Source organism: Aotus nancymaae, unplaced genomic scaffold (assembly GCF_030222135.1).
Source record: "Aotus nancymaae isolate 86718 unplaced genomic scaffold, 86718_ANA_hifiasm-v0.15.2.pri h1tg000039l, whole genome shotgun sequence".
NCBI classification, from domain to species: domain Eukaryota; kingdom Metazoa; phylum Chordata; class Mammalia; order Primates; family Aotidae; genus Aotus; species Aotus nancymaae.
Window position 1 is genome coordinate 7,634,024 of NW_026988453.1, and position 27,557 is coordinate 7,661,580.

The window sequence follows — 27,557 nt, forward strand, 5'->3', positions numbered from 1 at the left end:
ATGAAATAATCTTTCCCCCTTCACTTTCCTGGAGGAGGACACAGTTTGTGTTGGCAATGGGCAAAAGGACAATAAGCAAAGGGGTCCCCTCCACCACCCTCACCCTCACTCCCCACTGACCTCTGCCCCGGCCGGTGGAGAAGCAGCGGAAGATGACCATGCGCATGTCCAGCCCCTCCTGGACCCAGATCTTGCTCATGATGCGAATCATCTGCAGCGTTAGCATGTCCTGGCGAAGGTCGTCCCCACACTGGATGGAGGGAGACAGTGATCAGATCCCAACTCCACTGCCTCCCCAGCTCTCAGTCTCCCAGATGGGCCTAACTAACAGTGACAGGGAGTTCTCCTGCCTCACACCACTGACCTGCTCACTCAGCTCACACCAGGTCAAAGATGGCCCAGGAACCTTCCCATTTTGCCCATGTGTTGTTCTGGCTCATCCCTCAATCCCATGGGCCCATCTGAATTAAATTCACGGTCTGCTTCTACATGCAGCCCTTCTGATCATCGGGCTTTGCAGTGGCGCGATCTCGGCTCACTGCATCCTCCGCCTCCCAGGTTCAAACGATTCTCATGCCTCAGCCTCCCAAGTAGCTGGGATTACAGGTGCCTGCCACCACGCCCAGCTAATTTTTTTTGTCTTTTTTGTAGAGATGGGGTCCCCCCATCTTGGCCTGGCTGGTCTCAAACTCCTGACCTCAAGTGATCCACATGCCTCAGCCTCCCAAAGTGCTGGGATTACAGGCATGAACCCGGCCCATCAGGCCTTTTTTAAACTTGAATGTTTACACTTTGGATTTGGAACTTGCACACAGCAAACATGTAAGTTACTAAGTCATGTGCATGTATTTTGTCTCCCCCACTAGATAACATGCTCTGAGGCTATCGTTTACATCTCAGAATTGTGGATACATCAGAGTCAGAAGGGACCTTAGGGTTCATCTAGTTGGACCTGCACCTGATATATTAATTTCCTCTTAGACAGCCCTGTCACATGGCATTCAGCCTCTGCTTGAATACCCGAGGGACAAGCAGGTCACCACCTTCCCCAACCCATTGTTGAGGGAGCTCTGCCTCCTAGAAAGCACTTCGGAATATTGAGCTGTCAGTTGCCTCCCTATGCCTAACAGTCTGTTCTTAGGCCTCTGGGGCCATGAAGGATTCATCTAAATCCCTTTTCACCAGATCGTCTTTCCTACATCAAGACAGCATGGAACAGTGGGAAGGGAACCACCCAGGGCCTACTTAGCCAGTCCAGGCTGCCTCCTCCTCTCCCCCAACCTGGTCCACCAGGCTTGAGTAAAGTATTCTCACCTTGAAGATGACACGGACGTTCTCACCCAGGGGATCCACATTTTGGAAGGAGAGTTTGAGGGGAACAGCATTGGAGTTGAAGTAGGAACAGTCCTGCCATGGTGAAAAGGGTAGTGACGAGGGTCAGAGTGGCCTGTGCCAGGAAAGGAAAATGACCTCTCCACTTCAGATCAAGATGCTGCTCCCCGCTGCTGCAGGCCCACCCAAGACCTGCTCACCGTTTCTTCCGGATTTCTCAGGAACCCAACTTCCTTCCTTCTCTCGTTAGAGGCCTCATCCCAATTCAGTTTGTTATAAAGTGCTCGGCACTGACCTCAGTTCTAGCACTTGACCGCTCATCCAGTTAGTTCATTCTGCACACAGTTTACTAGTTGTGTGACCTCTGGTAAGTCACATGTCCCATCTACACCTCAGTTTACTCCTCTGTGAAAGGGGACTCCCAATAGTACCAACTTCCTAAGAGTTGTGAGGATAAAATGCCATAACCAACGTAAAGCACTCAGAACAGGGCCGGGCACAGAGAGTGCTCAAGCAATGACAGATGACAGCTGCTATCACCACCACCACCCCCGACTTCATCCGCAACATCACCAAAGAAAGACACCTGCCCAGCCGCCCAGCCTGCAACCCAGTTCCTCTACCCTGCAAGCTGTTAGGCTTGTAAAAGTCCATACACATTAGGAATGGGAGGAGGCCACAAATATGCCCTTCCTCCTAATCTCTCTCTTACTTTACAGCTTATACAGAGAGGCTCACCTGTGCCCATACCCCAGTCTGTGCCCTCACTCTGTCTTTGAGTTCACAGCCCCTCTGCATCTTGCTTCTCTTATATTTCTGCCATGTGTGGGTAGAGGAGAGGCAGGAATAATCCTCACTATGTTACATGGAGGTGAGCTGAGACCCCTGAGGAAAAGATGCTAGTCCAAGGCCGCAGGTAAGTCCGCAACGTCCTGAAGCCAGACGACTCAGCTCCTCACCCTCGTGTGCCTGGTCAGTGAGGACCTCACCTCCACTGAGCCCTCCCACGCTGACAGCCCCAAACCTACCAGTCACTCACCCTGGGCACGATTCCCTTAACCAGCAGACTGGGGCTGAGTGGCAGGCGGCACGAGCCATTGAGGATAAAGAACTGCTTCACCTCCTCCAGGCCCGTGCGGAGGATTCCCTGGAAAGAAGTGGAAGAGGGCGGCAGGGGTGAAATGGAGGGCCCGTACTGAGAACCAGACCTCTCCTGAGGGTGGGTTCTCAGCAGTGGTTGGTATGAAAATCACCCCCTGAGAAGTGTGGACATCCTCCAGAAGATCCTTAAGAAGGAGGACCCCCTGAACCCCAGCCTGGGACAGTACACAAGCAGCAAGACCAGATCGCTCCAGAGGGGAGCAGAGGGCGGAACGGCAGGAAGCCGGCCCTAGAGCACCGAGAGGGTAGGCTGTCTCTTAAGGGGGAAGAGCTGCTCGGGCTTTTGCCAAGAAAAGCTAACGATCTGGACGTTGGTACAAAATCTCTCCATTTTTAAATGTCAGCACCAGGAACACTGCTGGCTGGTTATAGGGCCTTCGTACAAACAGATAAAGGTGTCCTCTCTGGGTGGCAGCAGGCCTGAGCCATGGGTCACAGCAGGAACAAAATATGGCTGGATTTCAGCCCTTACTTGCCCCTTCTGGCTGAGTGTTCCTGTGCAGTGAACAACTTATACAACTGTGCTTAGCCTTTAAAACAAAGAGCTAAATAAAAATGTCAGTATTTTACAGGCCAAACAACACATCCACAGGCTGTATCCAGCTTGTGGACTGCTTGTTTACGGCCTGCAGGTTCCAGAGTCATCTGCTCCCAGCTCCGACATCAGAAATTGTTGCATGGAATCTTGTTGTTCAGGATTCCTAAGAAGAAACTGGCTGCCAAAGCCCTGGATGAGAAATGGGTAGAGGCAGCGTCACCCCACTCACCTGCCTTGCCGATGGGGCTGCCTCTCGGACCTGCTGGGCCAGTTTGGCCAGGGCATTGACAAGCCAGCACTGGCGGTTAAACTCCTCTCTGAGCCCCTTGCCACAGCAGCACAGTAAGGCTGCCAGCAGATACTGGTAGCGGATACTGAACTGAGAGTCCTTGAGGCCGTCCTTCAGCAACCTGTGAGGCAGAGGGAGTCAGGAGTCAGGGCACTCCAGCGATCAAAGGCAAGGGTGCAGGGGCAGATGGGGTCAGACCCAGCTCCAACTCACTGCAAAACCCACCCTGAACTTGGGAGGGAAAATATTCTGTATGTATGGCTTATATGTGCCCATAGCCCAGTCTGTGCCCTCATTCTGTCTTTAAGTAGAGTTCACAGCCCCTTTGCAACTCGTTTCTCCTTTCTATTTCTGCCATGTGTGGGAGAGGAGAGACAGGAATAAGCCTCGCTATGTTACGTGGGGGTGAGCTGAGGCCCCTGAGGCCGCATGGGAAGTCAGCGACATCCTGAAGCCCAGACAACTCAGCCCCTCGCCCTTGCGTGCCTAAGAGTGAAATGCTCCTACATGAAAGACACGTGTCTACCTCCCACTTTTCTACACACAGTTTTACCAGAAGAAGTAGTGAGTCACTCTCAAGTCAGACACAGCTCGTTTCAGGAGGAAGCGCACCAACGGGCTGTCCAGGTAGCACTCATACTTCAGGGCCTGTTTAGGAGAAAAGGAGAAAGAGAATATGAAGCTTCGTTAACTGCCTGTAATCTACACCTATCATTATTGCACTGGGATCTCTGGTTTCTTTTTCTTCTTCTTCTTTTTTCTTTCAGACAGTCTTGCTGTGTCGCCCAGGCTGGAGTGCAGTGGCGTGATCTCAGCTCACTATAACCTCCACCTCCCGGGTTCAAGCTATGCTCCTGCCTCAGCCTCCTGAGTAGCTGGGATTACAGGTGTGCACTACCACGCCCAGCTAATTTTTGCATTATTTGTAGCGATGGGGTTTCACCATATCAGCCAGGCTGGTCTTGAACTCCTGACCTCATGATCCACCTGCCTCAGCCTCCCAAAGTGCTGGAATTACAGGCATGAGCCACCGCACCTGGCTGGGATCTCTGGTTTCTAAGGGGCAGAATGCAGACTCACTTGGGGTATTGGAGATGGGACCAGCAGAACTGGAGGGAAGACCAGTGCACCCACCTGTACCAGCTGGGGCAGGTAGTCCAGCAGCTCGGCATCTGAGAGTGAGCCAATCCACTGCACAGCCATACGACGCACCTCCTGGTCCGGGAAGCTGCAAAACAGAGCCCAGTGCCCTGACAACCTCGCTGCAGGCTGAGGCACAGCTGTGAGCCAAGCATCCTCACCCCTGGGCTTCAGAGGCATGGAGAGAAAAAATGCAATGGCCCTAGATTCTGCCAAAGTCACTAGAAGAATCCTTAGCACCTTCCTTGGACAGCAACCCTTGGGGAATGAGCCTCCTTCATGGTCAGAGTCTACCTTGAACCACGGGGGAGCAATCGGGTAGCTACTTTTACTCTTTGGATGATTTAAAATGGGACAAAGCCCTCAACCGTACTCCCAGAGATTTCTCCCCTGCCTCCCACTGTGCCAGAAATTCCCACCACTGGAGGGCCCTAATGTGGGTAAAAGCATTATTTTGTCTTGGTAACATCCTTTCATGCAAAAGGTACCAAGCAAATAACAGAAAATCACAGAATTTTAACAAAACCATTGCCTCAAAAACTCCTAAAGGCAGGTCACATGAATAGGTACATTTTATTACTGAGAGTGGTAAGAAATAAGCAGAAAATCCTGGGTACCATCTAGAAAAGGCAGCCCTAACAGATCTGAGACTGGAAGCCTTGGGTCCACAGAGAACCCTTCAAGAGAAAGAGGGAAAGAGACAAAAGTTAAAATAAAACTAAGTAATAAGGATTTCAGTTACACAGGTGTATGCATTTGTCAAAATTCAGCCAGCGTATAAGTAAAGTTTGGGTATTTGCTTATGTGTAAATGTTGCCTCAAAAGAAAAAAAAACAACAGAACAAACATTGAGCTCCAGTTAATAATGTGCATGCCAAAGCAGGGAGTTCCATGGTGTGTGTAATTTACTTCAAAGTGTATACGAAGGCTGGGCATGGTAGCTCACACCTGTAATCCCAGCACTTTGGGAGGCCAAGGAGGGAGGACTGCTTGAACCCAGGAGTTTGAAAACAGCCTGGGCAACATAGTGAGACTTCATCTCAACAAAAAATTTAAAAAATTAGTCAGGTGTGGTGGTGTGCCTCTTTGTTGTTCCAGCTACTTGGAGGCTGGGGCAGGGTGATTGCTTTTGAGCCCAGGAGGTTGAGGCTGCAGTGAGCCGTATTCATGCCACTGCACTCCAGCCCGGGTGGCAGAGCAAAACCCTGTCTCAAAAAAAAAAAAAAGCATAAAAAATACGATGGATAGGCTGGGCAAGGTGACTCATGCCTGTCATTGCAACACTGTGGGAGGCCGAGGCAGGTGGATCACAAGGTCAAGAGATTGAGACCAGCCTGGACAACATTATGAAACCCCACCTCTACTAAAAATACAAAAATTGGCGTATGCCTGTACTCCCAGCTACTCAGGACTCTGAGGCAGGAGAATTGCTTGAACCCAGGAGGCAGAGGTTGCAGTGAGCAGAGATCGTGCCACTGCACTCCAGCCTGGGACAGAGCAAGACTCTGTCTCAAAAAAGAAAAAAAAATCTTTGATAGATAGATGGATACAGGGATGGATAAATGAAATATATACAATCCAGCACACAGAGAAAATGCTAATGATAGAATCTAAGTGATGGGCACATGGGTATTCACTGTACAATTTTCAATTTTGTCGTATGTTTGAAAAATGACCACAGTATAACATTGGGGTAAAAAATGAGAAAGAAAAAGCAAAAAGGAGAAATGGAAAATCCCTGAATATCCACACCCACTTTACCATGTTCCCCAGGGCTGGCTCAGATCCATGATAGGCAGTGCCATGCCCTGGCTTCTACAGGGTCACTTGGTCAGAAAAGTCGGGTGTTACAACTCACGTGGCATGCAGGAGCCCCAGAGCATCCTGGTGGTTCATGTGGGTCCACTGCTTCAGGAGAGCATAGATGTCGGGCAGGCAAGCCCACTCCCAGCTGGGGGCGCTGGCGAGCACCAGGGGGAGCGAGCTCACCTCCGAGTGGCAGTAATATCGCTTCTCCCAAAGGCGCTTCTTGTCAGCATCAGTGAGCCTGGCGAGCACAGGGAAAGGAGAAGGTGGCGGGAGAGTAGGGAGCAGTGAGAGAGAACAGTGTCGCTCAGGGGCTGCAGTGCTTACCCTCCAGGGAGTGCTGCATGCACTGCAATTCAGTGGTTCCCAAGCTTTGCTGCAATGACAGCCACTTGAGGGGCTAGGTGAACCCCCTTGCCATGGCTGGTCACACCTGATAACCAGTTAAGTCCGAATGGCTGGGAAGCCAGGCATTGGTATATTCCAAAGATCACCAGGTGATTCCAATATGAAGGAAAGTTCAGGAAACAGGGCTCAAATCCTACCTTTGCTCCTAACTCAGGGACATCTTGGATGCAGGCAGAATGCATGGGCCAAGGGCACCGAATCTGCCGGCCCTCCTGCGGAGGCCCTGAGGGCACCGTTCTCAAGCAGAACCACCAGAGGGCAGTGGTCCCCCCACACCAGGGTCTCCGCCGCAGAGAGGCCTCCTGGGACCAGCTGTCAGCTTTCAAGGACCCGCAGCTAATTGGGCCTTGCTTGAGATCAGGTGTCTAATGGGAGAAGGGAGCTGAGGGGCTAATGAAGTGCAGTCGGCAGAGTGGGGGAAGGGAGGTCTGCAGTCACTCAGCTACTCCGGCTTCTCCCAGTGGATATAAGGCACAGAGATGAGCCCCATGTCTCTCATGCCCCCCACCACACAACACACGCACAGAGCTACCAGGAGCCAGACAGGTAAACAGAGAGCAGACAGGGAAACCGGGTCCCTCTAGGTCCTCCAGCTCCAGTCCCACCCCTCCTTCTCCGATCCCGTGAAAGCAGCAGACCCAACGATGAGATCAGCCTGGACTCGCTCACCCCTGAGAGCTGCCAGCTCGCCTGGACACCCGATCCTTTTTGGAAAGTGACAGGGCCAGAAAATTTCAAAGACTGTTGGTGTGGCAGGGGCAGGAGGCGAGGGCAGGAGGTGGGGGCAGGGTGGTGGGGCAGCTGCCCCCGTGGACAGAAGATAGTAGACAGCACATCTGGGGTGTGGGGCACAGCCCTGGTCCTCCTGGGTAGCGGAGTCTGGACCAAGTCCCCAGGGTGGGACTTGGGTATTCTCAGTTCTAATTTCCTGACCTTGACTTCTCCACTTTTCCTAGTGTCTGCTGTTGGAGAAAGGCCTGGGGGCTGCCACCACTTCCTGCCTAGGTGGCAATGCCCACCCCTTCCCACCTCCGCTCCCTAAGCGGGAGGACGGGGACCCAGTGCTGGGAGGTCAGATGAAGTGGGGGCCTGGGCCTCACCAGTACAGGGACTCCTTCTGCATGATGTCTTTAAGCTTGCGCTGGTCTTCTTCCCGGAGGCTGCCAAACTCATAGCGGGGGCTGAACTTGTCTCCAGGGGGGCTGGTGAACTTGATGTCAAAGGCCGAGGTGGGGAAGTCAATCTGGGGGACGGGATCAGGGACGTGAGGAGAGAGAACAGGCAGCGTGGGTGGACCCTCAGCTTCTTTCTCTCACTCCAGCATTCTGGCCTGTCCCTCCCTCAGTTTCCCTCAGGTTCTTTGTAAAATAAACCAGCTGGACTTGGTGATCTCTAAAGTCCTTTCCAGCTATAACTCTCAGCAAAAAATGAGAGGGGAAAAAAAGAGAAAAAGAATGGACATGTGAGGAAGAGGTCCGGTGGAGATGCACTTTGGTGAGGGGACAAGCCCCAGCCAGAACTCTCAACAGAAGTGTCACCTGGCTGAACCACGGGGAGCATCCAGGCTGAGGCCGGGGAGCCTTCCAGAGCGTGCCGGAGGGCACTGCCACCAGAGGGGAGGCAGGACCACACACTGGGAGGAGGCCCTGGAACACTGGTCCCTATTCTATGCCACCAGACGTTCATCCTACTAAAGTGAATATCAGAGCTGAGTGAGCCAGTTCTCCAAAGGAGCTCTACTTTCTTTCATTCAACAAATATCTTTTTTTTTTTTTTTTTTTTTGAGAGAGAGTCTTGCTCTGTCACCCAGGCTGGAGTGGAGAGGTGTGATCTCGGCTCACTTTAACGTCCGCCTCCCAGGTTCAAGCAATTCTCACGCCTCAGCTTCCTGAGTAGCTGGGATTACAGGTATACCCCACCATGCCCAGTTAATTTTTGTATTTTTAGTAGAGACAGGGTATCACCATGTTGACTAGGCTGGTCTCGAACTCCTGACCTCAAGTGATTCCCCCCCCCCCGACTTCAGCCTCCCAAAGTGCTGAGATTACAGGTGTGAGCCACCGCACCCAGCCTCATTCAACAAATATCTATTGAATTCGAACATGTGCCAGGCATTTTCTAGGCTCTGGGCATAGAGTAGTAAATAAGACAGACAAAAATTAGCCGGGTGTGGTGGTGTGCACCTGTAGTCCCATCTACTTGGGAGGCTGAGGTGGGGAATGATCTGTGCCTGGGAGGCAGAGTTTGCAGTGAGCCAAGATTGTGCAGTTGCATTCCAGCCTGGGTGACAGAGACCCTGTCTCAAAAAAAAACACCTGCCTCAGGGAGCTTTCATTCTAAATCACTGTATTTCATTCTATGTCAACGTTCATACTCCATACCAAAGTATCTCATAACCACCAGAAAGGGAAGCTGGGAACAGGGAACTGGGAACTGGAAACTGGATTGTGGGCGTGAACAGCTCCTCTCTTCTCCCTGGAAAAGAGGTCCACCCTGTGAAAGCACTGCATCACTGGCTGGGGGAAAGGTGTCCCCTCAGGCCTCAAGAGGGCACAGGTCAGGTTTGATCAGACTCAAAAGTATGAGGATTCAATACAAGGGACTCAGAAGCTGAGCCCTGAATGCAGAGGGTCTCAGACCCTATCTTCAGGCTCCATGAAATAAATTTAACCCAGGAGATGGGAGATGGATACCCCAGAGCCCACCTCCCACTGCACATCTAACCATATTCACTCGGTTGCTTCAGTCGCATCATCATCCCGTGCTGGAAGTTCTAGCATTCTCACTCCCTTGCTGTCCCAGCCCAGATCTCAAGGGGAAAAACGTAGAGTTGACTGGAATGGTCTTGCTGGTGAATGGAGGGAAGAGCTACAGCCTCACCTGCAGGATGACGCTGTCTGGCTGGTGGAAGTTCGGTGCACTCCAACGGGCACTAGGGCTTTCCTGTGTTGCTGGCCACAGACCCAGAAGCTTCCGGCCACAGGTCAGGACCCTAAGAAGGAAGGAGGGTGGGAAGAGCCGCTAAAATGGCTAAGCAGAGAGGTTTTTCTCCTGCTCCCCGAATCCAAAAATCTGTCTTTTCTGTCTGAAGCTACCATCCAACTCCCCTCTCTCATTCTCCTGGTAGACCATAGTGGCTTCCTTCTTCCAAGTCCTGTAAAAGCTCACGCCCCCCAAGAGGCCTTGGGAGCTAACCACAGCCTGGTCTGGATGACTTGGTGGTAGGGATACCGTCGTGAGGTGGGGAGGCTGGGCTACATGACCTCTAGCGTTCTTCTAGTGACAGGAGCAGATGATATATTACCAAAGCATTGCTTTTCTGTGTATCCTCAACAGTCCTGTGCCACCGGAACCGCTCAGTGGCTCTTGGTTACATCAATAGTCCTGGTCACCAGTTCTGTGCTTGGGGACCCTCTGTACCTCACCAGTGAGCCCCACATGGCCAGCCCTCCCAAGGGCACTGGCACTGGCCAGTGCAGCAGCCGGGCCCCTTTCTCTGTCCCCCTCCTCCCCTTCCAAGGCCAAGAAGCTGTATCCTGGGGCTCACATACTGCCTGAAGTTGAAGAGTGGGGTAGTGACCCAGCCCAAGGCTTCGGGCACTCTCCGCTGTTTGTTGGCCTCCGAGGAGCTCCCCGGTGGGGGGATGGGCAGAGCATAGAGAGTCACACACAGCAGAGTCTCCCGAGGCAGCCGGTTCACCTGCACCGGGAAGCAGATCCTACGGAGAACGGGAAGTCAAATTAGGAGGGGCCATTCCTGTGGCTTCAGGCAACAGGTGGTCCAGGAAGTCATGCTGAGGCTGAGGATACAGCCTCCCTCTCAGGGTTTAGACATACTCCCTGGGGAAGCCCTCCTCCTGCGGAACCAGGAGAGGTCCCAAACTAGGCGAAACCCCCACTGGATGTTCCTAGAAGCACAATGCGGTGTCCTCGGAGCTTTGTAGCCGAGTGAGGCAGACATCCCCTGATTGCGAGGCTACCCGTGGTGCCTGGACAGAACCCACTTAGCCAGAGCCGCCTCGGACTTAGGTGATGACACGTCCCACGTTGTCGGCCTTGCTCCTTTCCTCGTGTTAGAATTTCTGCAGAAGGTCCACAAAGCTACTCCTCTTGTCCTCCTTTTCCCTTTGACAGTCCCCATCCCTCCCCCGCTTCTCACCGAGAGCTACCAGGAAGAAGCACCATGTTCTCTGCCCTCGGTTCACCCTCCCCCACAGTCCTCTCACCTGTCCTCACAGAAGTCCCTTCACCTAGCCCCAGGGACACACGATGGGTTTTTCCTCACCCCTACCCCCAAGAGAGATTCAAAGCCAAAGGGACTTCAAAGATTCAAAGAGAAGGGGCTTCTCCATGTCCCCCAGTAGTGAGAAAGCCAATGGCAGGGCCAAGAGAACCGAGACACATCAGCCCCACCACTCCTCAAGCCCAGAAGTTCCGTCCAGGTCCCTCCATCTGAATCACACCCAGCCACTCCCTCCAAGCTCAGGATAAGGAACTGCTGGGTGGGGTGAAGTACCCAGGGGAGGGGAGCTGTGGAAGGGCAGGGAGGACCCACATTACCTTTCAGGGAAACTGTCCCTGGGCCAAAGTCCATACTGTCACACCCTCCTGGCCAGCCCAGGGCCCAGCAACTTCTACGCCAGAGGGCACAGAGGCAGGGTGGCCACCCCCAAGGTTAGCAGTTTCATGATAAAGCAACCTGCGTCCACCGCTGCCCTCACTCCTCCAGGGGAATCTCCACCTAGGTGAGGCACTCCCTCCAGCCTACCACAAACTGGCAGAGCCCTGCTCTGTCCCAGCTGCCTCTGCTCTGGGGGGCCCACAGCTATAATTAGGGCCCCTCCAGCAGCCAGCAAACATGCCAGGCCAGGGCTTGGCTGGAGGTGACAAAGCAGGGCTGCTGGGCCTATTTTGAGAGTTAGCTGATCCCTGTACCGCTACAGTGGGGCAGAGAATCAGCTGACCCCATAGCAAAGAGGAGAGACTTAGCCCTTTCTTTTCATCCAAGGAAGAAGCTTCCAGCTTCTTCCTTCTTAGCCCCCTTCCCTTCAGTCCTCGGGTATATCTGGTATTCCAAAACCTCTCCTACAGACCTTCACCCAGGGCTGGTCAGGATAACCATTATGTTAGCTGCAGTCCTTACCTTCCTCCCTGAGAAACCCCTCTCCTTCCTGCAGCCCATTCAACAACATCACATCACACAGGCCGCCTCCTCCATGAAGGATTCCCGGAATGTGCTGGTTGGTGCCAGTCCTGGTTCCACCACTCACAATCCTGGGCAACTTAACTCCCATCTCTGTGCCTCAGTTTCTCATCAGGGAAAAGGGGAGCATAGCTTCACTTGGATGTGTGTGCACACTGTACTTTTTGCTATGTGACGCTGTGGTTACTGCACTGGCACTGGGTTATACACATGGTATTTTCATACACATGTATCCCCAGGTATCAGCCACTCTGTCAGTCACCTGGAACAGAGAAACCGAAACAAGAGGGCTCCCCAGCTCAGAAGCCTGTGCCAAGTACTTTATTTACAGTGTCCTAACTGTTCCTCAAACAATCCTGTAGGGTAGGCCCTATTATCACAGCCATTCTAGGTTGAATGACCTGCCCAAGGCTGCACCTACAGTAAGAAGGAGAGAATGACTGGCCCAAAGCCTGTCCTAGGAACACTGGCATGCCTTCTCCCAAATGTCTTAGTCTTGACCATGAAGAGCCAAGAAGTCTCATTCGGGGCATCTGGATGGGCAGTGCAAGACAATGCCCTTTGCAAGGCTCTAGGCAGGGGACTGGCCTTTAAAATTCAAGATAGGGACTGGGCGCAATGGCTCACGCCTGTAATCCCAACACTTTGGGAGGCCGAGGCAGGTGGATCATGAGGTCAGGAGATCAAGACCATCCTGGCCGACACGGTGAAACCCCGTCTCTACTAAAAATAGGAAAAAATTAGCCGGGTGTGGTGGCACGCACCTGTAGTTCCAGCTACTCGGAAGGCTGAGGTAGGAAAATCGCTTGAACCCAGGAGGTGGAGGTTGCAGTGAGCCGAGATTGCGCCACTGCACTCCAGCCTGGGTGACAGAGTAAGACTCCATCTCGAAAAATAAATAAATAAAATACATAAGTAATTTTTTTTAGTAGCGATAAGACCTCTTTGTGTTGCCTGGGCTGGTCTCAAATTCCTGCGCTCAAGCAATCCTCCCACCTTGGCCTCCCAAAGTGCGGCAGCTACAGGTGTGAGCCACCATGCCTGGTCATATACACCTTTATTGCTCTACAAATTACCTAAGTGTGCAGGCATTTTCCCAGATGTCCATCTGTAAAATGACCCATCCCTTCTAGCATTTCCGGATTCTTTATCTACTTATTTATCATCCTCGGCCTCTCCAGGACCCTCCTCATTCTCTTTAATCTGTGCTTCAGGCACGGCATGATGGCTCATGCCTATAATCCTAGTACTTTGGGAGGCCAAGGCAGGCAGATCATGAGGTCAGGAGTTCAAGACCAGTCTGACCAATATGGTGAAACCTCATCTCTACTAAAAATACAAAAATTAACCAGGCGTGGTGGTGCGTGCCTGTAGTCCCGGCTGACTCGGGAGGCTAAGGCAGGAGAATGGCTTGAACTCGGGAGGCGGAAGTTGTAATGAGCCAAGATCGGGCCACTGCACTCCAGCCTGGGCGACAGAACAAGACTCTGTCTCAAAAAAATAAATAAATAAATAGAAAAATAGAAAAAATAAAAAATCTGTGCTCCATATACTTAAGTTGCAGTGCTGCTCTGCAAGTGAGGACTCTAATATAGTCAGTGTGGGGAGTGAAGCTGGGGGCAGCACACAGGGGATTTTCTGACTGTCTGGAAGGAAGGTAGAGCACAGCACAGATGAGGCACAGGGCAGGAAAACCCCCGCAGTGACCCCATTCAAGCAAGGCACCCTGTCCTCCGTTTCCTTCCTGCTCTGCTCGGCTAATGCCTACCTCCCTGACACCAAATTACTGTTAACACGCGGTGATTAATACTACCTTGCGCTTTGGTTTCATATTTATATTTATAACCCGCCTATCTCATCTCGAAGCCAAAAGTGCCTCTGAGTTAAACAAATGTCCCCATTTCTCAGTTTGAGAACATGAAGCACAGAAAGAATAGAGAGAAAGTAGTATTCGAGACAGAGCTAGAATTAGACCCTCACTCCTGTGAATCCAAGCTCAATATTCTTTCTCAAGGCAACCCTTCCTTCTCTGTTGATAAAGGGAAAAAGCAGTCTCCTCTCCTTAGTCTACAGAAACTGTGGGAAGAAGGAGAGGATGAGAAGCCCTCCAACTAGTTAAACTCTTTAAGGGAGACAAGATCAAAAAATAAAGTACTATTAAAACTAACAACTAACATTTATATGGTTTTTTATGGTTTACAAAGAGCCTTTATGGATCCTTCTCATTGGACCCTCATGAGAACTTGAGAGGTGGTAATTATACTTGGCCCCATTTAAGAGTCAGGGAAGTGGACACTCGAGAGTTCAAATGACTTGTCCAGTTAGGGTTAACGAGGAAGCCTGGGTTTATCGATAGTCCAGGACTAGTTATCTGGCCCCAGGGATATTTCGGAGGCTTAACAGGTCTGCAGTGGCCTGGGCACTGGAGCCTGGGGGAAGGGCTTACTGCTGGTCCCAGATGATGAGGTGGAAGAGGTACTTGGAGAAGTGGGCTCTTCGGGTCTGCAGGGGGCTGCACAGCTCCTTGCCACCATGGCTGAGGGAGCAGGAGAGGTAGAAATCTTCATAGCTACAAAAGAAAGGGAGCAGGTCAGGATACCCAGCTCCCAAAACCAATCACCCAAACCTATGCATCCCCCAAAGGCCAAAATCCATTTTCCCCGGCAAAACTCAGTCTCTGAGGGCTGTAACACGGGCTTTCTGGGTAGGACAGCCAAACTGGGTGTAAGGAAATGCGCTCAGGCCAAAGCAACGCAATCGGGATTCCTCTGCCTGGTTTTAGGCTCCATGCTGAGCCTTGTGGTTTTTCTTTCTTTAGTGGGAACTGGCCACCCAGCCTCCTTATAGAAAGCTCCAGCCCATCGAGCATCTGTGTGTGTGTGCGTGTGTGTGCGCGCACGTGCATGCGCAAGTGAGAAGGGTGGGGGAGGAAGACGACATATGCCGACGTGAATGCCAACACACGGGGGTCCCTGTGGCTCATGACAGGTGCCTGACAGAAGAGGTCAGAGAAGGCCCCGGTTTCCCAGGCTGCCTCCTTTGTTCTCTGCCAATCGCCCAGAGGAATACATTAAGTGAGGAACAAAGAGAGCAGGAGAAGGGGGCTGGGGGAAGGGGACCGGCAGGGGTGGGGTAGGGCCCAGTGCCTATTCCCTCAGGCCTTGGATACTGGGGACCCAACAGAGGAGCTGAGGATTACCAAAAGAACATCCTCCTCCACCCACCCCTGCAGGCCTAGGGAACCCCAGACAAAGGGTCATTCCCACCTCCCCCCAACTCCCACTGCCGGGGAGCTTGCACTCTATCTGGGAATCGGCCATCTGTTGCCATGTCTCCTTCCACTGGCCTTGGATCTGGAGGGGGCAGGGATGCAGAGGCAGCCGGCACCAAGAGGCAATAACAAGATCTGCTTCACCTCCTGAGGGACTCCTCTCTCCTCTGGGCTGTCCCCAGCCCAGGTCCTCCTCAGGCACTTGGCTCAGCCCCGCAGCCCCATTGCACCACAATGTCACACAATGCCACACATCCTAAGACTTAGGACAGTGGAATTACGCGCAGATGGGAAGACGCCCCGGTGGAGGTCAAACTCAGCTTGCTCCCTAGCGGCTACTCAGCCCGGGCTCACCTGGTGGCCCAGGTGATGGGGATACGATGCGTGGCATAGACAGTGAAGGCCAGGGCCCCGGAGAAATGGTAGGCCTCCTGGACCAGGTCATGTTTGCAGCTCCCGGGCACTGCCGTCTGGAAGTCTGCATTGAATGTGTTGCAGTACAGCTCCACCAGGTCCAAGATGGCAGCGGTCAGGGCTTCCACGACCTTCTCTGGGAAGGAAAGGGGTCAGAAGAGAAAGACATGAGGCCGCCACAAGCCCTACCTTGTGGCCATGGCACTGGCTAGAATGGGATGGCCTAAGACCTATGCACCCCCCAAGTGGTCCCCAAATGCTAGTCAGTCTCTAATAGCTGTGACAAAGTTCACCCGTCTGTGGTGAAATGTGAAAAAAGCAGAGGCACGTCGTGAGCTTTTCATATACTGACAGTTACACAATGTTAAATATAATCCTTATTTTTATGTATTGCCACTTACTCAGCATTAAAATGTCCTTTCTTTTAGGAAATGGTGTTAATAATTATTAGCAGTTGCTTCAATAAAGCAAAGGCCAAAAAATTTGGCCAAGTAAAAGGCTGGCACTTCTCTGTTGGTCCCCCAAATACTTTGGGGGACATTTTACTGGTCTATGACATCCAAAAGACTGGGAATCACCATAACAATCCCAGGAATGCAAAAACAAAAAACGAACCAAAACAAAGGAATCCCAGGGATGCAGGTCGATAAAGTTCAGCTGGAAGGGCACAACAGGGGAATCCTAGAAAAATCCTAGTGAAAAATTCTTTCTCATCCTCTCCCAAGCCCCATTCTAAATCGGAAACGTAGCGAGTGTGAGCCATTGGGAGAATAATCACAATCTACCCAAGTGGGAGGCTTCCCATCTGGATGGCAGGGCTAGCACTGCCCCGCCACGCCACTCCCACACTTCCACCCCCTCATCACCATCTCCCAGGGACACCAGGAGGAATGACTAGGAAAAATAATGAGAAAACACTTTGTGGAAAGAAATGTGCTCTCCAGCTGTGTCCACACCTCATATAGGAACGAACACACACACACACACGCACACACACACATGCTCGTGTGCGCACCAAGCAAACTCCGGCACATAAATCAAGGGAGCCAGGCAGAAAAAGGAATCTAGGCAGAGACTGGAGTTTTCGGCAGCCCGACTGGATAAAGATGAAGTGCAGTTCCCTTACCTCGGTTTTCCCTCACAGCCAAGACACTGGGATCCTGTTGGGGAAAAAGAAGAGGGAGGGGAGCTTCAGGGCCACAGCCTTTTTCGTCACAGCTGGAAGAAGGGCTTTTCACAGCTGCACTCATCTGGACCAGACTGGACTGAAATGTGAGGAGCTAAGAATCCCCAGAGAGGATAGAGTAATGGTTGGTACCAGATCTGTGTGATGGACAGAGTGAGCTGACGGAGGATAGTAATCGCGTCCACCCTTCTGAGACATCCCAACCCTCGGGCCACTGGGCTGCAGAGCACACAGCCCCTGCTGGAGTCCCGGAGCCCCTGGCTCTAGAGAGATTTTCCTCCTGGTTTGTTTTTGCGCCCTGATGGATATGCAGACTGTCAGGCAATGCCTTGGTGACTGTGAATAAAGCCTTTACTCGCCTGGGCTCTCAGCATCAGTGCCAGGTAGCTCTCCCTCTACCTCAGGAAGAGGGGACACATTTGGCATCCATTTTTGAAGAGCTCTTGTGGTTGAATTGCTTAAACATAAAAGGTGGAGGTGGAGAGAAGCCCCTTTTTAGTGAGTGAACACCTACACACCCTAGCAACAGGCAGCTCAGTTACCTTGCAGTATTCCTCTCTTCCTTCCCCGTGCTAGCACCCTGGGCCCCTTTACCTTCTGAATTTTAGGCTGCATGCGGGAGGGGCAGGGGGGCAGCTGGTTGAGAGCATTGGTGATCTCAGGGGTTTCCACAGCAGCCAGGGCGTTGCAGATGGCCTTGACGGACTGGACCACCCTGTCAGCCTTCAGTGGGAAGTCCCCCTGTGGGAGGTGGCACAGTGAGGCCGGCAGGCTCTGCTCTCATGCTCTTGGTCTCCAACCCCTCCCTCGCCCAGTCTTTAAAGGAAAGTGTTGGGAAGAGTAGAGATTCATGATCCTCGGGGGTAAATGTGCAATATATTTCATTTTCAAATATCCAGCATCAGCGAACAGTCTCTCCCACTGAATTCAATGGGCCATGCCCACATGCCCCAATTCTTTCAGCTGTTCCCCTTGAAGCTCCTCCTATTTCTAGCCTCTCTCTATCGTTAGTCTACTTGTACTATTCACATACATACAGGATCTCTCCCAGAGACCTGCAGAATTTCCAGACAGATATCCCACTTCTGCAGACATGCCACAGCCATCCCCTCCCCTCTGCACTTTGGTTCCTGCAGTTTCCTCATTTGGAATTCCCTCGCTTGTCCAGCTCCTATCACCTATGTACATTTAAATCACAGAGGAGCTAAAATTCTACCTCCTCCATAAAGCCATCCCTGGCCAATCCCCTTCCTCTAGCACCCTCCAGGAGCTCTTAATTAATTTATTACCATCCTGTTCCGTCTACTAATAGCTGTATGTTACTATTCAGTTTTTATAACAAGAACACAAGCTCCCCAAAGGCTATGACAATTCTTAGACTTCTCTACCCTCCCCCCACGCCACCCCATAGCCACTAGCACAGGCCCAGACCAGCACAGCACAGGTGTTCAGAGAGCTTCCCCTGCATCAGTGGAAATGTTCAAGCAGAGGCTGCTAGAGAAGGGATTCTGGCAGTGACTAGACATAATACTGAACCCCTCAAAAGGGAAGAGTCTATGACTACTGTAAACTGGATCAATGAGACAGGGATTGGTTTTTGTTTTTTGAGATAGGGTCTCACTCTGTCACCCAGGCTAGAGTACAGTGGTGTGATCATAGCTCACTACAGCCCCAAACTCCTGGGCTCAAGCGATCCTCCCACTTCAGCCTCCAGAGTAGCTGGAGCTACAGGTGTGTGCCACCATGACTGGCTAATTTTTGTATTTTTTGTAGAGATGGTGTCTTGCTGTGTTGCCCAGGCTGGTCTTAACAGTCTTCCCACCTCAGTCTCCCGAAGGGTTAGGATTACGGGCATGGGCCATTGCACTCGGCAAGGGATTGTTTTTGAAGACAACTGTCAGATTTTCTTCGGCCTTGTGACATTTAAGACAAATGTGGATTCTCATGATTTTGAGGCTTGAGGCTCCACGTGAGTCCAAGTGGGGAGAGCTCTGGCGCCTCCCTACATTTGAAACCTTCTACTTCCTGATGGTTTCCTCCCTATGATACCAGCACAGCAGAACCTCTCAGACCAAAGGTTTCTGACACTGCTCATAGGATGCATGCTCCAATGCACATCAAGTGTAGCAGCTAGGGGGTGACAGCTCCAGGTCCCTTAGCTCTGGAGACATCCTACTCCAGAGAATGGGACCAGGACGTAGTTCCTGACCTACGTCTATGGAGGAGCAGAATCCCTGGCGATGCACTCGTCATTGCCCATGAGCGAGGGGGATAAAAGGAAGTGCTCTGCCAACAGATTTTCAGGCTCCACCCAGATCCCTCATAGCGCTGGGTGATCCCGGGAGGACTGGGGAAGGGGAGGAGGAGCTTTTGGCAGCTGGGCCAGCCCCTGGATTCGTACTCACGTCAGCCAGCAGGAAGGCATCCACCTCGTTGTGGTAAGTGTCGAACAGAAGACTCAGGGCCTGCCTGGGAGTTGGGGGCAGGGGAACACAATAGGAGAGGTCATGAAAGACCCAGTGCTCTGGGAAACCCAGTTTCTCCCTCCCTCTCCTCAGCTCACACTCTGATTTAAAGGAGGTCGCACTCTTTCCATACGTCTTGTGAAGACTGAAGGAGGGAGAGTCTTTCTACTCTGCCACTTCTCACCTGGAGAGAAGGATGGCAAAGTTCCAGAGGGAAGAGATGAAACATGCCTGGAGTGGGGATCTTCCCTGAGAAGACATGTGGGCCCCAATCCCTGAAACCTGCAAGAATCCCTTAGCCCTAGCAGAAACGCAAGCAGGCACATCTGATGGGGTCCCTACACAGTTCCTGTTTGGAGCACATCCAAACAGGCGCCCATGCTCACCTGCTGATGGTCTGCTTGACAGGCCTCTCTTGGAGATGGACGAGGTAGTTCAAGGTGGAGGGGCTCTGGTCATCATTCACCTGTGTAAGAAGTGCCCTATTCAGAGAGGGGCGGTGCCCTTATCTCAACCCATCCATCACTCCTACCCCACTCCCACCTGATGTGTTCCATACTGTATTCCCATTCCACCTCCCCAGCCCTGCAACTCTCCGCCAGCCTCACACCAACCGTCCGGGCCAGGTCACTGCGCACGGCCCTCTGCTCCATCAGCTGTAGCCGGATGTCAATGTCAAACTTGCGGCAGTACTGGATGTGCTCATGGCTGCCCAAGGCGTGCTTGCTGGTGGAGCAGAGAGACAAGACCATTAGCATCCTGGGGACGCGCTGGGAAGGGAGGTGCGTACCTTAGCCATGGGGAGAGAGATGCAGAAAGAAGGTCTAGGTAAGAGGGTAGCACTTGTGTTGCACCCCCTGCTTTGGTTCCTAGAAAATGTCATGGTAGAGCTTAGGAAAAGAAACAGAGATCCGTCTATACAAAAGCCACCTAAACTACTTAACCCTTGGTCGGTACAAATATTGACTCTCCTAGGTATTTATTACCTGTGTGGTAATCGCTGCCTCACCCCAGGGCTGGGAACCGTTGGAGGGAGTGGGGAAACAGAGGGACATCACAGGGAGCAGTTGCTGAAGCCCTATTCTCTGGGCCTCCACACAGGGGACAACCAGGAAGAGACATGGAGTCCACCTGTGCACAGGCTCCAATGTGGGAGCTCAGAGAGTGACCCCTCTTCCAATGCTACCAACTAGGGTTCTGAGGCCAAACACAACCAACCCCCGAGTCCCCAGGTTAGTGTCCCCCTTCAAGTTCTTTCTCTTTTTTTTTTTTGACATGGAGTCTCGCCCAGGCTGGAGTGCAGTGGTGCGCTCTTAGCTCACCGCAACCTCCACCTCCCGGGTTCAAGCAATTCTCCTGTCTCAACCTCTCAAGTAGCTGGGATTACAGGTACCTGCCACCACGCCCAGCTAATTTTTGTATTTTTAGTAGAGACGGGCTTTCACCATCTTGGCCAGGCTGGTCTTGAACTCCTGACCTCGTGATCCGCCTGTTTTGGCCTCCCAAAGTGCTAGGATTACAGGCTTGAGCCACTGCGCCCAGCCTCAAGTTCTTTTTCTACCTTCCCTCTGTGGACCCTGCCTGCTTGTGAATAATCTTAAAAATTTTTATGACTCCTTGAAAAGTCCCAAATGCATGCCAGTCCCACCTACTCAAGCACCCATATGTAAGACTCCCCCTTTCAGAGAGGAAGGCCTAGGAGTCCCTCTGTGATCCAACTTCTTCCTCTCTCCCAAATCACACCTTTATCAGCAAGGAAACCCAAGAGGAGGAGCAGAGGGAGAACTACCTCCAGGCCAGCACTGCAGGCCTGGACCTGGCCTCAAGAGCTGGGTAACAGAAGCCGGAAAAGGACTTCCTTCCTCAGCAGAGCTGGGAATCTAGGCCAGAAATGGAGAGGAGAGGACAGGAGCACGAGGGGAGGGGTATGTGCAGAAGCTGGGGGAGGTGCAGGGCCCCAGGGTCGTCTAGATCCAGTAAGGGTTTGAGGGAGGGGTTCTCCACATTCTGAGAAGACCAAGCCTCCGATCTTGTCCCTCTCAGATCTAAGACTGAAGTGCAGCCAAAACCTGGAGGTGATGAGGCCGGGCTGCGGGGCTGGGCCTGGTGGGCGAGCCTGAGAGGAAGGAAGAGTGTGGTGGGGCTGGGGTAGGTGGCAGGAAACCCAGCCCTCCCACAGGACTGCCTCGAGGTTCTTATCTGAGAGCAGCCTGCATCCTGAACCCACTCGCCCCTTCAGTATCAGCCCCTCCTAATTTTCAGGGGTAGAAAATCTGAGGGCTTCCTTGGGAACTAGCAGATTTCTGGAACCCCTAGAGGGTCCTTTCCACCCCCACCCCAGCCAGTTGTCATGTATTGGGGGCCTGGAGGCTGGGCCACGAACCAGCACTGTGCTTTTCTGTTGGGCAGGAGTGGGGCTCCCAGACCAGGACTCATGGACACAGGTCCCCTGGAGGCCTGGCTTGATCTTCCCTGTGGAAGGCCTTCCTCTCCACGCATTCAAGTCAGAGCACAAGGGGTGTGACCTGAGGACCACTGACCCTGTCCCACCTCACTGAGAACATTTTACCTGAGTCTTGGCAGGAAGGTAACCTGACAGTTCCCACTACCTCTGGACCCAGGGGCTCCAGGATTTGGGGTGCTGCAAGGGAAATGGCAGTATCTGGCCAGCCCAGAGCCCCGTGACTTTTTTCTGTGGGCTGCTCCTTCCCTGCTGGTATTTACTGATTGCCCACTGGGCCATTCTCACATTTCACCCTCCCTGAAACTTACAGAGGGCGCTGAGCATCAGACTTCACAACTAGGAAGTGGCAAATCAGAATTCAAACCTGTGTAATGGTGTCAGCAGGAGCTTCAACTTACCCACTATGTCCCCTTGTTCCCTTCTAACGGTGGCAGGCCGCCTGGTGCTCTCTCTGCCAGGCGACCCTGCGTCTAGGACCCTTCCTGCTCCTCTAGGGGAAAGTGCATACATAAGTGAGTTTAAAGGTGGAGCACATTTGAACAGCACCCTGGAGTTGTACCATACAGGGCCCTGCTTCTTTCTTTTCCCTTAGCTTCCAGATGAGGAGGCAGAGGCCAGAAAGGACCCCACAATATCCCTAAATTTGAAGAAATAAGCCCAGATAGCTGGGCACAGCGGCTCACGCCCATAATCCCAGCACTTTGGGAGGCTGAGGTAGGCAGATCACCTGAGGTCAGGAGTTTAAGACCAGTCTGACCAACGTGGTAAAACCCTTTCTCTATTAACAATACAAAAATTAGCCGGGCATGGTGTCACTCATGTAATCCCAGCTACTCGGGAGGCTGAGGCATGAGAATCACTTGAGCCTGGGAGGTAGAGGCTGCAGTTAGAGATGGTGCCACTGCACTCCAGCCTGGGTGACAAAGCGAGACTCTGTCTCATAAAAAGAAAGAAGCCCAGGAATTAATCTTCCAACCCGACTGCCAAATCCTATGCTCTAACCATAGATCAACCATCCTTGCATCTAAACCTGGATATAAGAGAGGGAAAGGCAAGGAGTGGCACTTATAGGGCACTCCTAAGAAGTGAGAGACAGGTCTCTCCTTTCTCCATTCTCAAGACCTGCTTCCTCCAAGTAGACAGAGGTGGGGGCAGGAGCTGCCCTGAAGCCTAAGGGAGAAAAGCAGAGCTTGTCTGTCTGCCGCCACACCGCTGTACCATCTGAGAGGTAGTAACCTTGCCTCCCTTCCACCCCAGCCCTCCAGAACCCAGGGTAGTGGAAAGGGGGTTGCCTCAGCTGGTCCACATCAGACTTTCCAGAGAGGCTGCTTTCCACAGAGGGCACTGGATGAAGAGGAGCTGGAGGCGTGCTTTTGGGAGGAGGATAACCAGCTGCACAGGCCAGCAGGGGAAAAGGCCTGTTGGCAGGAGAATGGGGAGAGACTTTCCCCCCTGGGCTCCACAAGGGTACTTCTGCCCAGGCCATAAAAACACCACCCATAATCTAGAGCAGGAGATATAGCGCTCACCATATAGTCTCCCCAAGCCTACCCCTCCCCACAAATACACACGTCTCTCCAAAAGCAGGATCTGCAAGCAGATATGACCTAGTCTTTGCCCAATCCCAGCTCCAAACTCTTTCTGCAGCAGATTTGCCTCAGGCCGTCAGCCAACCCTGCTGGAAGACAGAGCTCCTGGGGAAAGTGCGACGTGGCCGAGTGTGCCCAGAAAGCAGGAGTCTTGACTGTGGGATTGGGGCGGAGCTGCCAGGCCAGTCCCAGCACCAATCCCAAGAAGTCCCCTCACAATCCTATTACCCAGAAGGCAGGGGCTACCTCCCACCAATTCACTCACTTCTGTAGGAACTCCTCCAGCCCACAGGGCTTCAGCACAAAGTCACCCACGTCCACATTCCTCAGGTCATCATGGGTGTAGCACAGGGTCTGGTAGATAAGCAAGTCTACAGTGGAGGAACCTGTGAAGGGTAAGGCAGGGGGAGCAAAGACGATGGGTGTTGGGGCTGTTGGGGCTCGGTTTCCCCACCCTGATCCCCCTTCCCAGCTAAGTGTTCTCCAGCACCATCACCAACCAGATAAAGCATGCAAGTAGTTCAGGGTAGGGGAAAGTGACTGCACTAGAAATCTGGCCCTAAAGCTAGCCCGACAAAGGAGCATCCTCACTGCCCTTCATCTGGGTCACAAGATGAGACAGGAACAGGATCCAAAACGCAGTCATCCCCGCCCCACTTCAAGAGATGCTCACACCCTCTCCCCGCTCACTAACTTACAGTTGCAGGTAAAAGTGAGTGCCTCTCGAAGGCTGTCACACAACACCGTCACCTTTAGGTTGACCTCATCCCCCAGGTGCTCTGGGCTAGGGGTGACAGCACTCCAGACATAGCCAGTGAGGGAGTAGTCCTGGATGTCAGAGCCAGATCGAAGGCTGCACAGGAAGAAAAAAAAAACCCTCACTGCGCCTTTAGAAGAGAGTAGTCAAGAAGAGGTCTGCTGGAGCCTTCATGCCTGGACTCAGGAACCCCTCTGTCCCCACTCAGCCCGGCCCTCCACATTTGCAGGCCAGGATGGGGACAGTGGGGTCGCAGCTCTGAGAAACCCCCTTCCTGAGACTTCTCTTATAATTGCAAAATGTTTCCCACCATTGAACAGTGCAAATAGTTCTAAAATGACAAAGCTTTCCATGCTAAGTTTAATGGAAAATTCTTTTATGAATCCATTTCCTTTCTCTTTTAGTTCCGGATAACACTCTTATTGCCAACTGGGGTGCATTTGCTCCTAAGGGCAACTGAGGGTCAGACCCTAGGGTGATCAGGATACCTTGACCATTCAATGGAGGTTTCATAAATTTTGTTAAAAATGTGAAACTTTGCTGGGTGGGGTGGCTCATGCCTGTAATCCCAACACTTTGGGAGGCTGATGTAGGCAGATCACGAGGGCAAGAGTTCGAGACCAGTCTGACCAACATAGCAAAACCCCGTCTCTACTAAAAATACACAAAATTAGCTAGGCATGGTGCCAGGCGCCTGTAATCCCAGCTACTCAGGAGGCTGAGGCAGGAGAATCGCTAGAACCTGGGAGACAGAGGTTGCAGCGAGCCGAGATCGCGCCACTGCACTGCAGCCTGGGCAACAGAGCGAGACCCCATCTCAAAAAAAAAAGTGAAACTTCTAAGATTTCAAAAACCCTACAGACACTTGTTGTAGGAAGCATTTCATAGCTATGAATTGAGATTTATTTAATTATGGTGCTTCTTCTCTCCTAAAGAATGCTCTGAAATGGATGGCCCTCCTCCCCATCCCCCATAGCCCTCCCACATCCCCTGCCCCATTCTTTAACTCTTACATATCCAGCATGTGACAAAATGCAGCAACCTCTTCATCTCTCTCTTCTGAGACCTCAAACAACTCGTGGCCATTGGCAACGGTGTGGGACCGGGAGCCCACCTTTAAGAGAAGAGCAGCCAACTCAGTGCCTTTCCCCCCATGGTGTCCCCTCCCTATGAGATACTCCCAGACCTAAAGTCAAACTCTAGATGACAAGAATTTTTAGTCACTTGACATTCAATGAAAGGGGCACAAGAACATATGGGACATCCAGGAATATATGTATCTGCTGTCCTAGGAGACCAGGAAGGAGCCGGGTTGCAGGAGGTGAAGCTCTCTGGTTGAGTACTGAAGCCTGGGTGCGATGGATGAGAATGTGGCCAAAGCCACTTCAGGACGGGACAGTCTGCTAAGTGTAAGGCAGCTGGTAGGGCCGTCCAGTGCTGTCAGGCCACTCCTGCAGCAAGGGCTTTCTGGAGAATTCTCTCAGAGGCGTGACAGGGAGCAGGGCAGGAGCCATTTTTCCCAGCCTCTCCACTGAGGCTAGAGCAGGTGGGCTGCTCAAATGGTGCCCAGGGAAGATTGGCCCTGGTCAAAGGCCTCCACATCCACAAGCCCCAGGGACCCAAAGCAGAGAAGAGACCAAGAGCCCTTAGGTAGAAGAGATGACTCAGATACACGTGCCTTCAGGGTAAATGCTATTTGAGGAAGAAAGCAGCAAAGCAGTGGTCTGGGCAGGGGAAGACCTGGCAGAAGCTTGGTTCCTGGCTTCCGAGTCGGCCGGCTCTGGATGGCTGGAATGTCAGGGAGCCTGCCTTGGCCCCATTTCCTCTCTCAAAATATGTGTGTGGCGGTGGGATTCTCAGACAAGGCCTCAAACCATCTCCCATCCCAGAGCTGTTTTCAGTCACCCAGGAGGGTTCCTAACGAAGCCCCTAGCAAGGCCTGTAGCCCAGCCCTAGGGAGAAGGAAGTGAGGGGGAGGGAGAGTCGGTGCATGACATGTTTCTGCCTGACAGGCCTGCTCAGGGCAGCCTAGGAGGCCACACCAGGAAATGAGGCTTCAGCTCAGATGGAGACTCAGCCGCCATGCAGTTCCAACAGCTGTTTCCGGGGGGAGTCTGGCTCCGGCCTGTGCACATCACAACACCCCACACCTCTCATCCAACCCACTGGCTACCCTCAAGTCCTCCCTGCCTCTTGGGGCAGATGGCAGCAACTGAGCTCCTCATTTGAATATCCAGACTGTTTCCTCTGGTCGACCCTCTCTTGTCAGCCCTGCTCCCCTGGGTGTTAATGGGGGGTGGGGGGCGGGGGTGCGCAGAGGGGAGGGCGGCATTGGGGACAGTTGGCATGTGAGGCCCCAGCTCTGCCAAGTTCGTGCCTGTGTCCTAGTCAAAACAATAGTACCACTGTCAGCAATTAACCCACGAGAGAGAGGGAGAGAGAGAGGAATAAAAAAAGAAAGACAGAGAAACAGTAGGGGGAGGGAAGAGAAGGCAAGATGGGGAGAGAACAGAGTGGCCACTGAAGGGCACTGTCATGCCCTTTCTGTACCACTCACTGGCACCATAAGAAAACAAAAGCCACTTACGTTTGCCCGGCTGGCAGGCCCTGATGGCATCGCCCGATGCTGGCTGGGGGAGTCTGCCGGGCAGAGGCTGGCAGCGGGGGTATCAGGCTGGCATTCAGAGCCAGCCATTTCCAGAGCTGGCTCCGCTGGCCTGGGATAAGGAGGTTCCCTCCGGCTGGAAGCCCGGCGGAAGCGGGGAGGTGGTACAGGCCGAGGGCCCAAGGGGTCCTGCCTCCTGGCAGGCCGAGCCCCTGCACCAAGCTGACCTGGGGAGGACCAAGGCCGCATTTCCCCACTCAGACCTGGCAAGAGCTTTCTGCTTTGTGCCCACTTCTTCAAGGAGATTCTGGGCTGAGCTCTGTCTCAGAACCCTGATGGCACGCAGGGGATGGGGGAGGGCGAGGGACTGAGGGAGGCAGGAGAGCGAGCGAGCGACAGAGGTGACCACCTACCAGGGTGCCCTGACTCAGTGAGCAGGCCCAGCTGGGTGTGAGGAACTCGGAGCTGGGAACAGGAATCTCCCAGTCCCTATAAATAGCAGAAACAGCCCCACCTCTCAGAGCAGGGCCTTTAAAAATCCCTGAGCTCTAGGGATGTGCCTTATCCCAGGAGCCGATTCAGCTTTTGGGGTCACTCTCTTAGCAGAAACAGAGGAAGTCCCTGTTTCTAAAGGACTATGTAGCTCTTCAGAGTTGGGAAGGATCCCAAAGGCTAGATACAAGGCGACAAGGTGGGAAATCCCCAGTGCCCTTAAACAATGGCTAAGGAGGAAACCGGATGGAATGAAGTAGAGTGTTAAGCTGTCACAGAAGGCATCGGCCGTCCAGGTGCAGTGGCTCACGCCTGTAATCCCAGCACTTTGGGAGGCCAAGGAAGGCAGATCACCTGAGGTCAGGAGTTCGAGACCAGCCTGGCCAATGTGGCAAAACCCTGTCTCTACTAAAAATACAAAAATTAGCCGGGCATGG

General features: G+C 52.7%; 1 protein-coding gene across 3 annotated transcripts in view; it reads right to left on the minus strand.

The window, feature by feature from the left end:
- Positions 1 to 27,557, minus strand: part of PIK3C2B (phosphatidylinositol-4-phosphate 3-kinase catalytic subunit type 2 beta) — a 75,450-nt gene that overhangs the window by 20,020 nt on the left and 27,873 nt on the right. For 2 of the 3 annotated variants that reach the window (XR_010336497.1, XM_012459389.3), the window contains exons 3-22: positions 25,037 to 25,137; positions 23,965 to 24,119; positions 23,532 to 23,652; positions 19,822 to 19,939; positions 19,600 to 19,679; positions 19,154 to 19,217; positions 17,343 to 17,489; positions 16,689 to 16,722; positions 15,503 to 15,698; positions 14,324 to 14,446; positions 10,226 to 10,393; positions 9,555 to 9,666; positions 7,775 to 7,917; positions 6,319 to 6,507; positions 4,455 to 4,548; positions 3,874 to 3,968; positions 3,261 to 3,441; positions 2,372 to 2,479; positions 1,315 to 1,407; positions 121 to 250 (exon numbers count right to left, since the gene is read on the minus strand). Coding sequence is in view for 2 of the 3 variants with exons in the window: in XM_012459389.3 (XP_012314812.1) it covers positions 121 to 250; positions 1,315 to 1,407; positions 2,372 to 2,479; positions 3,261 to 3,441; positions 3,874 to 3,968; positions 4,455 to 4,548; positions 6,319 to 6,507; positions 7,775 to 7,917; positions 9,555 to 9,666; positions 10,226 to 10,393; positions 14,324 to 14,446; positions 15,503 to 15,698; positions 16,689 to 16,722; positions 17,343 to 17,489; positions 19,154 to 19,217; positions 19,600 to 19,679; positions 19,822 to 19,939; positions 23,532 to 23,652; positions 23,965 to 24,119; positions 25,037 to 25,137 (2,452 nt within the window). In the remaining variant the exon portion in view is untranslated. The remainder of the gene's footprint in view (positions 1 to 120; positions 251 to 1,314; positions 1,408 to 2,371; positions 2,480 to 3,260; positions 3,442 to 3,873; positions 3,969 to 4,454; positions 4,549 to 6,318; positions 6,508 to 7,774; positions 7,918 to 9,554; positions 9,667 to 10,225; positions 10,394 to 14,323; positions 14,447 to 15,502; positions 15,699 to 16,688; positions 16,723 to 17,342; positions 17,490 to 19,153; positions 19,218 to 19,599; positions 19,680 to 19,821; positions 19,940 to 23,531; positions 23,653 to 23,964; positions 24,120 to 25,036; positions 25,138 to 27,557) is intronic. The other variant, XM_012459391.3, reaches the window with a different exon arrangement.